Raw genomic sequence first — 14253 nt, forward strand, 5'->3', positions numbered from 1 at the left:
GCATGTGACAAGCAGAGGGCGCCGCTCCTGCCATTCTCCCTCAGTACACAGACTCTGGTTCCTGGAGGTTTGAGGTGAGCAGACAGATCAGCAGGGAGAACCGGTCCGACCAGCTAAGGAGGGAGGAGCGGACACAGCTGCAGAGTGGCCATAACCTACGGGATCCTACTGAGGACTGCCACCCGACCGTGGCTGTGTACTACAGAGAAGAGGACTGTGTATTAGGGGGGCTGTGACCCTGTCACTGTGTATTAGGAGGGGCTGTGACCCGGTCACTGTGTATTAGGAGGGGCTGTGACCCTGTCACTGTGTATTAGGGGGGCTGTGACCCTGTCACTGTGTATTAGGGGGGCTGTGACCCTGTCACTGTGTATTAGGGGGGCTGTGACCCTGTCACTGTGTATTAGGGGGGCTGTGACCCTGTCACTGTGTATTAGGGGGGCTGTGACCCTGTCACTGTGTATTAGGGGGGCTGTGACCCTGTCACTGTGTATTAGGGGGGCTGTGACCCTGTCACTGTGTATTAGGGGGGCTGTGACCCTGTCACTGTGTATTAGGGGGGCTGTGACCCTGTCACTGTGTATTAGGGGGGCTGTGACCCTGTCACTGTGTATTAGGGGGGCTGTGACCCTGTCACTGTGTATTAGGGGGGCTGTGACCCTGTCACTGTGTATTAGGGGGGCTGTGACCCGGTCACTGTGTATTAGGGGGGCTGTGACCCGGTCACTGTGTATTAGGGGGGCTGTGACCCGGTCACTGTGTATTGGGGGGGCTGTGACCCGGTCACTGTGTATTGGGGGGGCTGTGACCCGGTCACTGTGTATTGGGGGGGCTGTGACCCGGTCACTGTGTATTGGGGGGGCTGTGACCCGGTCACTGTGTATTGGGGGGGCTGTGACCCGGTCACTGTGTATTGGGGGGGCTGTGACCCGGTCACTGTGTATTAGGAGGGGCTGTGAACCGGTCACTGTGTATTAGGGGGGCTGTGACCCTGTCACTGTGTATTAGGGGGGCTGTGACCCTGTCACTGTGTATTAGGGGGGCTGTGACCCTGTCACTGTGTATTAGGGGGGCTGTGACCCTGTCACTGTGTATTAGGGGGGCTGTGACCCTGTCACTGTGTATTTGGGGGGCTGTGACCCTTCATCCACTGTAACATCCCCGCTGGATGGTCTCCCACACAGAAACACTAAATGTTGTGCCCCCGCTGACACCACGCCATTAATGAGGATGTATTAGCAGAAAGCAATGCAGCACAAAACGACAATTCACCGGGGGCCTCGGCTCCATGACCCAGTAATACCTTCATTATATCGTGCTCGGTTAGCAGCTGAGTGGTCAGATCACTCCCACTCTCCTCTGTCCGGTGACCACTGCTCAAATAAAGCTGTAAAAAGGTACATGCACACAGAGCTGTTAATAACACGAGAGGCGCTACAGGAAGCACGACGGATGGGTGTCAGGACCGGACACAACTGGGCGACATATGGAGGAGCAGGGAAGGATAGAGGACAGAGGTGGAGCACTGGGTGTAGAGATCAGGCAGGGGATGCTGGTACATGGAGAACCATCAAAGGTTAGAGGAAAAAGGTGGAGCACTGGGAGTAGGGATCAGGCAGGGGATCCTGGCACAAGGAGGAGCAGGGAAGGTTGGAGGATGAGAGGTGGCGCACTGGGTGTAGGGATCAGGCAGGGGATCCTGGCACAAGGAAGAGCAGGGAAGGTTGGAGGATGAGAGGTGGCGCACTGGGTGTAGGGATCAGGTAGGGGTCCTGGTACATGGAAGAGCTGGGAAGGTTGGAGGATGAGAGGTGGCGCACTGGGTGTAGGGATCAGGCAGGGATCCTGGTACATGGAAGAGCTGGGAAGGTTGCAGGACAGAGGTGGAGCACTGGGTGAAGGGATCAGGCAGGGATCCTGGTACATGGAAGAGCTGGGAAGGTTGGAGGATGAGAGGTGGCGCACTGGGTGAAGGGATCAGGCTGAGGTCCTGGTACATGGAAAGCCATCAAAGGTTAGAGGACAGACGTGGAGCACTGGGTGTAGGGTTGAGGCAGGAGATCCTGGTACCTGGAGGGCACAATATTTTGCTCCTTGGTTTCTGCTGCATCTATATACTGTAGCCCCATCAGCCTAAGGGTACTTTCACACTAGTGTTTGTGTTTTCCGGCATTAAGTTCCAATACGGGCTCAATACCGGAAAAAAACTGATCAGTTTTATCCTAATGCATTCTGAATGGAGAGCAATCCGTTCAGGATGCATCAGGTCAGTCCCTCTCACGTTTTTTGGATGGGGAAAATACCGCAGCATGCTGCAGTTTTATCTCCGGCCAAAAATACTGAACACTTGCCGGAATGCCGGCATTAATTTACATTGAAGTGTATTAGTGCCGGCAAAACCGATAAGTGTCCTGGCAAAAAAAATTAATACCGGATCCATTTTTCCAGATGACCCCGGAGAGACGGATCCGGTATTGCAATGCATTTTTCAGACGGATTAGCATCCGGATCAGTCTGACAAATGCCATCAGCTTGCGTCCGGATTGCTGGATCCGGCAGGCAGTTCTGCCGCAAGTGTGAAAGTACCCTAATAATTATGCATTTCCTTCACCTGGTGTGTCCTCTAGAGGGCGCTGTAACATAACAGACCCCCAGGCTCCATTCTCCAGGCCTAGAGATAGGGGATTCGGGGGTCCTCCGGAAGGCTACACGTTAGTGACCCCTCCCTCCACCGTAAGTTCTACCTTGCTGTTCTGGATCAGACGTATGATGTGCTCGAAGCAGTTGTTGCTGAGGAATATGGCCTGTAGGACGGGGCGGTCGCTGCAGTCCAGCATCTGAGGAATGGCGCCTAAAACCAAGATGGTGAGAAGTCAGCGAGTGCCGGAGGGAACATCACCTCCACAGCGCAAGCGCCAAAGATATCCCAGACTCCCAAATGGCAAAGAGTTACTCATTATACAGGACTCGTTATACAATGATAGTTATATAGTACTAGTTATAGAGCACTAGCTATACAATACTAGTTATATAGTACTAGTATACAGAAATAGTTATACAATACTAGTTATAGAACATTAGTTACATAGTACTAGTCATACAATACTAGTTATACAGCAAGTTACCCGGCACTAGTTACACAGCACTGTGGCCGTTCAGCTTTCCCAGGCTCTGCCTTAGTTATGCTACACTGGGTATGCAATGGCGGCCATAATGGTTGGCACCCAGCTTTCCCAGGACCCTGAAAGACCTTAGTGAGGGATTACATACGGAGCATGTTGATGCGCAGGGCCAGCAGTCCCTCCTCCCAGTGTGGTCCCGGCGCTCTCTCTGCAGAATACAGGGGCCGGTCGCAGTTGAGGACCTTGAAGTAGCAGTCTAGGATCTGCCTGATCTCCACCCGCCTCTGGCCGGGGCTGCTGCCGTGCAGGATGTGGATCATGGAGATGAGGCAGCCCAGCGCCAGTTTTAGCACCCGCGGGTCCCGCTCCTCCTGACCGACACACCAGCTCTGCAGGACCAGCATCAGGACATCCACGGAGGCCGGGGTGATGAGGAGCAGCGCGTTCGCCTGAAACAAAACCGACAAGACAGGGCCGTCATACGCAGCGCTGTCGCTACACAGTACTCACAGGCTTTATTATGTAGGCGCATTTATTGCATAAGGCTGAACTGCAGCAGACAAACGAGCCCACAGGTGTCGGCGCCTGCGCAGGAGGAGCATTCCTACTGATGGTCCAAGATATCACGGGTTTCTTATATAACTCTGCCATAATAATGGGGCACCTCCAGGAGCGTCCCCGGCTGCAGCACACACTGACGGGAATTCTGAGCCCCCCCCCAGAAACGTCTATTTCCAGCACCTGCGGGGATTTCGCTGTAATATCAGGGGATTTCCGCAGTCTTTACTCTTTTTATATTTTGGATTTCACCTTCGCTTGGTGCTGAGGCAGCCAGACATGACCTGGGGCCAGTCATATGTCTCACTTGGGGGGGCTTCACCTCTGGGCCCCGGTTAGCTGTCCCCCATGGGTAGGCAGCATCAGGGACACACTCCCCAACAGTACAGCAAATGCAAGCCTCCCCCGAAAGTGAGTGCTTTATGCACGTTCCAGCTGTTTTAGGGTTAGGGATTCACGGGGTGAGGCAGTCAATATGTGGCCAAAAATCATGGCGACGGGTGATTTTACTGCATAATCCATGTCTTCTACCTGCACGGATGTAAACATGCACGCCTATGAGCACTGGGGGTCCCCTGAGACCCTCAAATCTTAACAGGACACATAGGGTGGGTTTACAAAGACAACAGCGCCTCTAATGGGGAGTAGTGCAAAAGTAAAACTGAGCTGTTGCCCATAACAACCAACAGCTCAGCTTTCATTTTCACAGCGACCAATCAGCATTCAGCTTGCATTTCTCTAGTGCAGATCAGAGAATAAAACTTGAGTTGCTATGGAAACCAAGGCAGAAAAAAATGAGAGCTAGGCTCTGGTTGGTTGGGTGAGAAAATGAGAGCTAGGCTCTGGTTGGTTGGGTGAGAAAATGAGAGCTAGGCTCTGGTTGGTTGGGTGAGAAAATGAGAGCTAGGCTCTGGTTGGTTGGGTGAGAAAATGAGAGCTAGGCTCTGGTTGGTTGGGTGAGAAAATGAGAGCTAGGCTCTGGTTGGTTGGGTGAGAAAATGAAAGCTAGGCTCTGGTTGGTTGCTATGGGCAACAAGGCCACTTTTTCTCAGTTGCTCGAGGCCTAAAGCATTTGTTAACCAATCTGATTCCTACTTTCATTTCCACAGTATAAGACCGCAGGTTTCAAGATGGCGGAAGACCGGACAGCAGCGAGCTATCCCACCGGCAAAAAACCGCAAGCTCCTCACAGATTATTACATGGTGGTTCCTTACCTTAGAGCCGGTGATGATGGCACCAAACAGATGGACCAGACGTAATCTGACCAACTCAGGAAGGTTGTCCCCATTGTGAAAAGCATCTGCAAAAAAAATAAAAATAATTACAAAAATCACAAAGAATAATAATAAAAAACACCCCCAAAGGCTCCCAAACTGAGCATCACAAGGAACCAGGCTGCGGCCTGTCCTCTGTCAGCCATTATCAGTCACAGTGACGCCGTACATTATAATGTTATAATACGCCGCTTACCTCGAAAGAAGGTGCAGAACTCTGGCGGCAGAGCCGCGGGCGAAAACTTATATTTACTCTTTTCTTTCGCGCTCACAATTTCCCTAAAAAAATAAGACAAATTTATAAAAGCAGCGGTGAGGGCGATTTGCTGGCCGCCGCCTCTCCACCTACCCTCCCAGCTGTCTCCTCCACGTCTGGTAGGGATCGAAGAGACATTCGCACAGGTGCAGGGCGTAGACGGCGACGCTCTCCGTCAGGCCGCGCGTCTCTCGCTCCTCCTCTCGGGGCGGGCTCTTTAACTGAAGGCGGAAAACATGGATATTATTTTGATGCAATTTTTTTTTTTTTACAAATATTGGGAATTTTATTAATGTTTACCTTGTTGGTGGAAGCCGTCAGTAGATGAATGACCTCACATACGAAAACTGGCGTCCTCTCCTTTTCCACGTTTTCCAAATTTCTGCAAAAAAACAAACAATAAACAAGGAGTCAAGTCTAGGGTGATGGGGTTTAAAGCGCACTAGAGTAAGATGTGCCAAAATACGACAGCGCAGCCATCTGCTCTAATCTGCCTGTGGCTCCGCCCCTTACCACTAAGCACCACCCACTTAAAAAAAAAGTTGCAAGGGGCGAGAGTTAAACGTTAAAAAAAAAAATATCTTAAATTGTTGCACAAGATGAGGCTCGCTCAAAAGATGTGCACCTTTTGCACAGCAAATGCGGGCGTGCATCCAACGATAAAATCCCCCCGCCCCCCCCCCCCCCCCCCATTAGCGTCTGTGTCGGTGGGGTGTCCCAGTGCAGCGCACAGGCCTCGCATCCCCTGCCGTCTATTAGGTGTCAGGCTCCACCCCATTATGGTATTTGCATACACAGGTGTCAGCTGTCATGTGACAAGCTCTGCCCAGGGTGGGAAACATGCATACATGGGAAATGATGCATTATGGGATATGCCGAATCGTTGCCAGCGTTTAAAAATTCATTTCTAATGACAATTTGGCTCTCAAAGGGGTGTGGCTTTCTCTGGGGCTGAGTTTTGTCAGGAGGTGTGGTTGCTCTGGGGCCGGGTTTTGTTGCTCTGGGGTGGAGTTTTGTTAGGGGCGGGGCTTGTCAGCATACACAGTTCATAGGCACTGTCCTCACGGATCTGGAACCGCAGGCATCCATACTTATAGACGTATAGAGTAAAATGTATGGGGCGGGGCTTGGATAAGACACTCCCCTTTCAGAGGCTGGCACGCAGTATACAAGATGGAGGTCCAACCACAGAGGCCAGTATGGTGTCCATGGAGAGGAGGCTGCACAATGAGGTGAAGCAGAACCGCACCCCCCCAGGGAGGCACAGCGTAACTTGTTCCAAACGTCTCCCCTCTTTCCCGCCTGGCATGCAGCAGCCATGATGGGCTTGGTTGCCATGGTAACTGAAGGGTCCGGAGCTCTAGCAGCGAGCAGAGGGAGGCAGCTGTCGCCCCCCCGTCGTCTCCCATATCATTATATAACGCAGGCGGCGAGATATTTATAACTGGGATGACACTGCGCAGAAGAGGCGGCCGTCACCCAGCTTTCCCGTGGCCTCGCCTTGAAGCGGCAGGGATGCGGCTGCCGCAGAAGTCTGGGAAAGCAGCCATGCTGGATATCACCCAGCTTTCCCTGGGACAGAAGCCTCCACGACCATGCACCCTACCTGCTGATGATGATGAAGAACTTGAGGAGGAGGAGCGCCTGGTTCAAGCTCACGTCGGCCTTAATATCCTCCGCACACAGCCCAAGCTGCTGGCTCAGCACCTTCAGCACATCTCTGGGTAACACAGGGATCTCCGAGGAAGAGTCTTCAGGTCTGGAAGGAAAGAGCCTCCATGTTAAAGGGGCGTCACCCCCACAGCGCATCCATCATGGCTGAGCAGGCGAGTACAGGCTACTGCCCCCTGTTATCAGCCATGTCAGGCAGGGATGAGGATAACCACCCACTGCCATATCCGCCGAGCAACCTCCACAATGCACTGCTCTCCAGTAACAGGAAAGCTCTGGATGTGACTAGAGTACAGGTGATAAAACAGCAGAACCATGACTGCAGCTCTGCGTGTGACTAAAGTACACAGCATGATGAAACAGTAGAACCGTGACTGCAGCTCTGGATTTAACTAGAGTACAGGATGTGATGTAACAGCAGAACCGTGACTGCAGCTCTGGATGTGACTAGAGTAAACAACATTATGAAACAGTAGAACCGTGACTGCAGCTCTGGATGTAACTAGAGTACAGAATGTGATGTAACAGCAGAACCGTGACTGCTGCTCTGGATGTAACTAGAATACACAACATGATGAAACAGTAGACCCACGACTGCAGCTCTGGTTGTAACTAGAGTTCAGGACGTGATGTAACAGCAGAACCGTGACTGCAGCTCAATGTAACTAGAGTTCAGGACATGATGAAACAGCAGAACCATGACTGCAGTTCAGGATGTGCTTAGGGCATAGGACATGACATAACAACAGAACTGACAGTGCAGCTCTAGATGTAACTGGAGTATAGGACATAAAGCAAGCAGGACTGTGCCTGCAGCTCTGGATGTGACTACAGTACAGGACATAATGAAACAGCAGAGCAATGACTGCAACTATGGATGTGACTACAGTGCAGGACACGATGAAACAGAACTGCGACTGCAGCTCTGGATGTAACTAGAGTACAGGACATGACATAACAGAACGGAGACTGCAGTTCTGGGTGTAACTGGAGTACAGAACACAATGTAGCGGCAGAACAATGACTGCAGCTCTGGATGTGACTAGATTACAGGACATGGTGTAAAAGCAGGACTGTGACTGCAGCTCTGGATGTGACTGGAGTATAAGACGAAATATAATTCAGGATGAATATAAGATCAGTAAAGCCGAGTATTTCAATCTAATGTGTAAGTCATCGGTAAGCGTGGTCCGCGGCGGCCGCCCAGCTTTCCGTACCTTCTTGGCTCCAGAGTGTTCACGGTGATGATCTTCTCAAAGTTTGTGACGAAAGCCTCCAACCATTGCTGCAGGTAATTCAGGTCTTTCTGCAAGAATAAAAGATGGAGTCAGATCAGCCTCCCGAGTCGTCCTCTGTCTGTGTCTGGGAAAGGTAGGTGACTGCCGACATGACAAGTTATAAAGGCAGAGGGGTCGGAATGGCCATTCAGGACTCGGGAAAAGCTGAGTGACCGCCAATATGGCCGCCAGCAACGTTACTGCTTTGTGGCGCAGCCGTATTACTTACCAATCAGCTCTCACAGATCTCTAGGAAGGGACTATCACCCAGCTTTCCTAGAGACCTGAACGGCAAACACCGGCCCCAGCACCAAACAAGATGGTCGCCACTACTCAAACCAGTAGAAGCCGTCACCCCACACCAACCGCTGCAAACCTCTGTCAGTTATCATAAGAATTTTTTGAAAGCTACTCTGGCAGTGACTAGAGAAAGTATAAACTGAAAAACAGTAAGCGACCTGGGAACACGGGAGGCTTCGAAGCTCTGCGGACGGAACCGTCATCGCAGCGACGCCCCCAAAAATACGATTTTTGGTGATGGTAAGTTGCATACATAAGTGATGCAAGGAGGAAATCCTGCGGCGGCCGCGCTCTTACTTCACTGCACTGATTTCCCATCTTCTAGTGATTAGTCGGTGGGCGCTACGGTTCTGACTGAGTTTCGCAATATTTAAAAGGTACACACACGCCTGGTCTAATCACAATCTGTTCAGAGACATCAAACTTGTGTGCACGCCTCCACATAGCTTAGCCGATCAGGAATCCGGTAAAGCCGGGTGTGGGAGCCATAAAGTCACCAGGCCGATCCCCCCACCCTGCAGCCATGACAGGAACGACCCGAGACGTCTCGCCGTGTCAGCTCTTTTAAAAGGTCACCATTTTCCACTCGCAGAATTTGTGTAATAGAATAAGCAGAATCGCTCGCAGGCGCCAGTGACCTAATATCTCTGCACGCGGCGGATACACGGGGCACCTGAGGCGTCACAGGGGGAGAGGCGAGGTACTGGTCCCAACTTCTGTATTTGTGAATTTAAAGGACAGGTCACTTCAGGTGTCACAGTAACATAGCTCCCACTTAGGAGAGGAGAGAAAACAGAAGGTCATTTCCCTTTAAGACCAACTCTATGGACGCCGCCCCTGCTGAGAGTGCCCGCCCCTGCTGAGAGTGCCCGCCCCTTTCTAGCGCTTGCCTTTGAGGAGCCAGCATTTTTCTATAGATGGATTTGAGGAGCTTAAGCAATGGCCCAAGACACCAGGCAATTAGCTGATATATTATATCAGACGGCTCGTGCTGGGCGCCACGCAGCAGGCAGGATCCGTTATCAGCCGGGATCTGTCACCAGACACCATATCTCAGCATCACTACTCGGCACTTTTGTTCCATTAGAGACGATCTTACAAAACGGCTTTATGTAAATGACGTTTAATCTTTGTATAGATTAAACCTTCTAAAATAGTGTTTCTATTTCTTGCATTTTTTAAGATCTGTGGTTGCTGTCAATGAATGAGAACACTCCTGTCCTATATTGAGAGGCAGCGATACTGTACACAGCTAGTCCTGAGAAGTGGATACAATGTATCACTCTGGACAATGCTCTGCGATATAAACATCCCCGGACTCCAGACTGATACATTGTGAGAGCAGGTCTCACTATGTATACTGCCTCTAAATATAAACAAGTGTTCTCATTCACTGACAGCAAGCAGAGATCTCTAAAATAGTTCGGAATCAAACCACAAAGTCTGTTAGGAAGTTGTAGAACTTTTCACCTATAACGAGATTTCTCTTCATTTACAGAAGATGGAACCCCCCCCCCCCCCCCCCACACTCTCGGGGGGAAAACCCAGGGTCTGAGATCGGCCTCCGTTCCCCGATCATACAGCTGCAGAATTTTCTCTGGTGGATTTGAAATGAAGAAGTGTCATGGTCCAATCCCGTGTGGAAACCGAAGAGGATCGCCACACACGGATTAGCCCCATTTATTGGGATTCTCTGCACGGGGATTGCGGCACGACAAACTGCAAACGGAAACCCGGGGCCAACCTGGGAAAAACCAAGAACCAAACCCCTAAAGGAGTTAAATGGGATTAACAGGAGCAATCTGCCTTGTTTCCAGAGACAGCGCCCCTCTGGTCAATGGCTGTATCAGGTACTGCAACTCATCCCAATTCGAGTGATGCTGGTCTGTTACCAGGGGCGGCAGAGGCTTCAGTGGGGAGGGGTCCTCAAGGAATTTAGTCAACTAAAGCCTTGAGGAGAAGTTGGAATTCATGATGCCTCCTATAATCTACACAGAACAGAATATCGGGGGCACAGAGGGCGAGATATGTGCGGGCGCTATTATCAATGGAGAACGGATGTGTCCGCGACGAACCCCTCCCTCAGATGGGAGACATCTATATCCTGCTAACAGTGCCTACCACTGCGGAAGTAGTCACCCCCCCCCCCCCACTGCGGACCCCCATTAACCCAGATCTCTTGTACTCGTACAGACTCATTCTAACAGACTGATAGGAGGAAATCGCTCACAAAGCAATTCCCAAAACAGCTTCTCATCACGGCTTCCCCGTCTGGACCCCAAAAATCTGATGGATCTAGATTCCAAATACTGATCTGGAAGACCCTCGCCCCACCGGCATGTAACGAGTATGTGCCCTTCAGCGATACAGTGTATACAATCTGGCACTGTAACAATGTATCAATCTGCTTGACGTCTACGCGTCTGACTCCGCTCCCCGACGCCATTTTTACTTTCTTACGGTCATCAAAAGACAACTGAGCGTCACTCCGGGAGGGGGGGGGGGGCGACAGACAACTGAGCGTCACTCTGGGAGGGGGCGACAGACAACTGAGCGTCACTCCGGGAGGGGGGGGCGACAACTGACAAAATGACAGAAGTAACACAATCAGGCGCCGACACATAAGTGAGTTACATCAGTGTAAATATGTCAGGAGTGGACTATTCCTTTAAGTCGGCCAAATTGACAGCCTAGGGGGAAAAAAAACAAATATATCGCCTAAGAAGATATTCCCCAAAAAAGGTGAACCTCAGCAGGAGTCCAGGGATGGGCAGGCTTCTCACTACTCGTCTAATCAGGCCGCCATTACCGAGATTACGCCCTTCGTTCTCTCACATCTTCAGCTCCGCTCGCCATTATAAACACAATGCGCCGTCAGTACGACCAGGCGCCGCTGTAACGAGTCACCTCCATGGGATGCCTCGCTTTTAGTTACCTGCTCGGGGCGCAGCGTTACCATCCTAGCGGCCATGTTTGATAGCACCATTTCTCCAAACCATGGGGGTCACAGAGCCGGAGGCACGAACCGAGGAACTGCCAGCGCTGAAGTGAGACACAGGAGCCTGTACCAAACGTCAGGAAATGCCGAGTCAAAGGAGTCAGCGCAACACTTCCTCTGCTATCTGTGCAACAAAACCACCACAAGTGAGCGCACCGCCGGCGCCATGACAACCTGTGCCCCCCTGAAATACATAGGTCACACGTATCAATGGAAATAATCTACTGTCCCTTTAAAACTTGTTTTTTTAATATATTTTAGTTTGCGATGCTTTGGTTTAAAGGGGCAGACCCCCTCCAGGCATGCTCTCCTCATCCTCGGCCAGGGCCTTGTCTCGTACGTTCGCGGTCACATGGTTTTACACTACAGCTTCTCCGACAAAACATTCAGAAAAGGATTCCTCCGTTTTTACATGTCAGTGTGCCCACTAGGGGGAGCTCTATTCTAACACACTGATGATGGATGTCGTCTCCCCATCTTACATCAGTATCGGCCGGTAGGGGGCACTACTGCGCTGCTGCTCAGGGTCTCCATGCTTGTGACCACCCTGCAATCCATTAGAGGTGGTCAGCCGCGCGTGCGCAGCCACCTTGTGTCTGCCCTGCAGTGGTGACTGTAACCTGTGATGGGAAATATGAATCCAGCCAGCAAAGGAGGCAACATGGAGAATCACAATACATTAGTAAATGTCTGGTATTAACTGCATCTACAGGAGAAATGACCCCCCCTTCATTTCCCACTAATGACTAATAATGGTGATAAAATCTAATCTGTACCACAAGGAGCTCTACATACGTCACCTACACTGTTATAACGCCTGGGATAAATTTAGGGCGCAAAAGCGAAACCGAGCACTCAAATAATTATACCAGACATGACATCTCTGCAAACTGGATGATCCGCATTACAACATGTCTTATACTCCAGTCACACCCAAAGCTTCATTCACAATTTCACTGCAACATCAAGTCTTACACTCCAATTACACCTAAAGCTTTATTAATAATTCTGCTGCTGCATCATACCTCATACTCCAGTCACATTCAAAGCTTCAGTCACATATCCACGGTCTTATACCCCCATCATATCCAAAACTTTTTTTCACAATTCTGCTGCTACATATCTTATACTCCAGTCACACCAAAAGCTTTACTTTTAATTCTGCTGTTACATCATATCTTATACTCCGATCGCATCTTCATACACAATTCAACTGTAACATCCTATATTGTTCTCTAGTCACATCCAAAGCTTCATTCACATATCCACGGTCTTATACCCCCATCACAGCCAAAGCTTTATCTTCATAGACAATTAAACAGTGACTTTATACTCCAATCACATCCAAAGCTTCATTCACTATTCTACTATATCATGCATTATACTCCAGTCACCCCCAGAGCTCTTGTACATGTCTTATATACTGTATGTTGGTAGGTGAATTCCTATTTCCTTCTTGCCTTCTACTCCAGTCACAACCAGAGCTGTGCTCACAATTCTGCTGTTTCCCCTTGCCTGAACACTTAGCATCAATTGTGTAACCGTGACATCTCAGCTTCCACAATACCTAAAGTAACAGGAGCCATGAGAACAGTAACTGCAGCTCTGAATGTGACTGGAGTATAAGTCAAGAACAAGAATGAAAGCCACAAAAATGAGAAATCAAAAGGACAGAAATGAGGTGAATATGGGAAGTGTTGATGGTGGCCACTGGAACAGCAACGCCTGACAGAGATGTGGTGATGAGACCACAGAGTGGAGGATGGGCTGCAGATCATAGGTGAGGACCTGTCGGAGGATGGGCTGCAGATCATAAGTGAGGACCTGTCAGAGGATGGGCTGCAGATCATAGGTGAGGACCAGTCAGGGCACGGGCTGCAGATCATAGGTGAGGACCTGTCAGGGGACAGGCTGCAGATCATAGGTGAGGACCTGTCAGAGGATGGGCTGCAGATCATAGGTGAGGACCTGTCAGGGGACGGGCTGCAGATCATAGGTGAGGACCTGTCAGGGGACAGGCTGCAGATCATAGGTGAGGACCTGTCAGAGGACAGGCTGCAGATCATAAGTGAGGACCTGTCGGAGGATGGGCTGCAGATCATAGGTGAGGACCTGTCAGAGGACGGGCTGCAGATCATAGGTGAGGACCTGTCAGAGGACAGGCTGCAGATCATAGGTGAGGATCTGTCAGGGGACGGGCTGCAGATCATAGGTGAGGACCTGTCAGGGGATGGGCTGCAGATCATAGGTGAGGACCTGTCAGAGGATGGGCTGCAGATCATAGGCGAGGACCTGTCAGGGGACAGGCTGCAGATCATAGGTGAGGACCTGTCAGAGGACAGGCTGCAGATCATAAGTGAGGACCTGTCAGGGGACGGGCTGCAGATCATAGGTGAGGACCTGTCGGAGGATGGGCTGCAGATCATAGGTGTGGACCTGTCAGGGGATGGGCTGCAGATCATAGGTGAGGACCTGTCGGAGGATGTGCTGCAGATCATAGGTGAGGACCTGTCAGAGGACAGGCTGCAGATCATAGGTGAGGACCTGTCAGAGAATGGGCTGCAGATCATAGGTGAGGACCTGTCAGAGGATGGGCTGCAGATCATAGGTGAGGACCTGTCAGGGGACGGGCTGCAGATCATAGGTGAGGACCTGTAAGGGGATGGGCTGCAGATCATAGGTGAGGACCAGTCAGGGCACGGGCTGCAGATCATAGGTGAGGACCTGTCAGAAGACGGGCTGCTGATTATAGGTGAGGACCTGTCAGAGGACGGGCTGCAGATCATAGGCGAGGAC

The 14253-nt window shown here is 50.9% G+C and overlaps 1 protein-coding gene across 4 annotated transcripts in view; it reads right to left on the reverse strand.

The window, feature by feature from the left end:
* The window catches only part of NBEAL2 (neurobeachin like 2), a 101426-nt gene that overhangs the window by 57987 nt on the left and 29186 nt on the right, over positions 1 to 14253 (reverse strand). For 2 of the 4 annotated variants that reach the window (XM_044295307.1, XM_044295306.1), the window contains exons 2-10: positions 8100 to 8188; positions 6818 to 6970; positions 5512 to 5593; positions 5305 to 5432; positions 5152 to 5234; positions 4896 to 4981; positions 3271 to 3571; positions 2745 to 2851; positions 1304 to 1387 (exon numbers count right to left, since the gene is read on the reverse strand). In XM_044295307.1, coding sequence (XP_044151242.1) covers positions 1304 to 1387; positions 2745 to 2851; positions 3271 to 3571; positions 4896 to 4981; positions 5152 to 5234; positions 5305 to 5432; positions 5512 to 5593; positions 6818 to 6970; positions 8100 to 8188 — 1113 coding nt within the window. Of the gene's footprint in view, positions 1 to 1303; positions 1388 to 2744; positions 2852 to 3270; positions 3572 to 4895; positions 4982 to 5151; positions 5235 to 5304; positions 5433 to 5511; positions 5594 to 6817; positions 6971 to 8099; positions 8189 to 11394; positions 11525 to 14253 lie in introns of those variants that run through there. The other 2 variants (XM_044295308.1, XM_044295309.1) reach the window with 2 other exon arrangements.

The sequence above is a fragment of the Bufo gargarizans genome, chromosome 5, assembly GCF_014858855.1.
Source record: "Bufo gargarizans isolate SCDJY-AF-19 chromosome 5, ASM1485885v1, whole genome shotgun sequence".
NCBI classification, from domain to species: domain Eukaryota; kingdom Metazoa; phylum Chordata; class Amphibia; order Anura; family Bufonidae; genus Bufo; species Bufo gargarizans.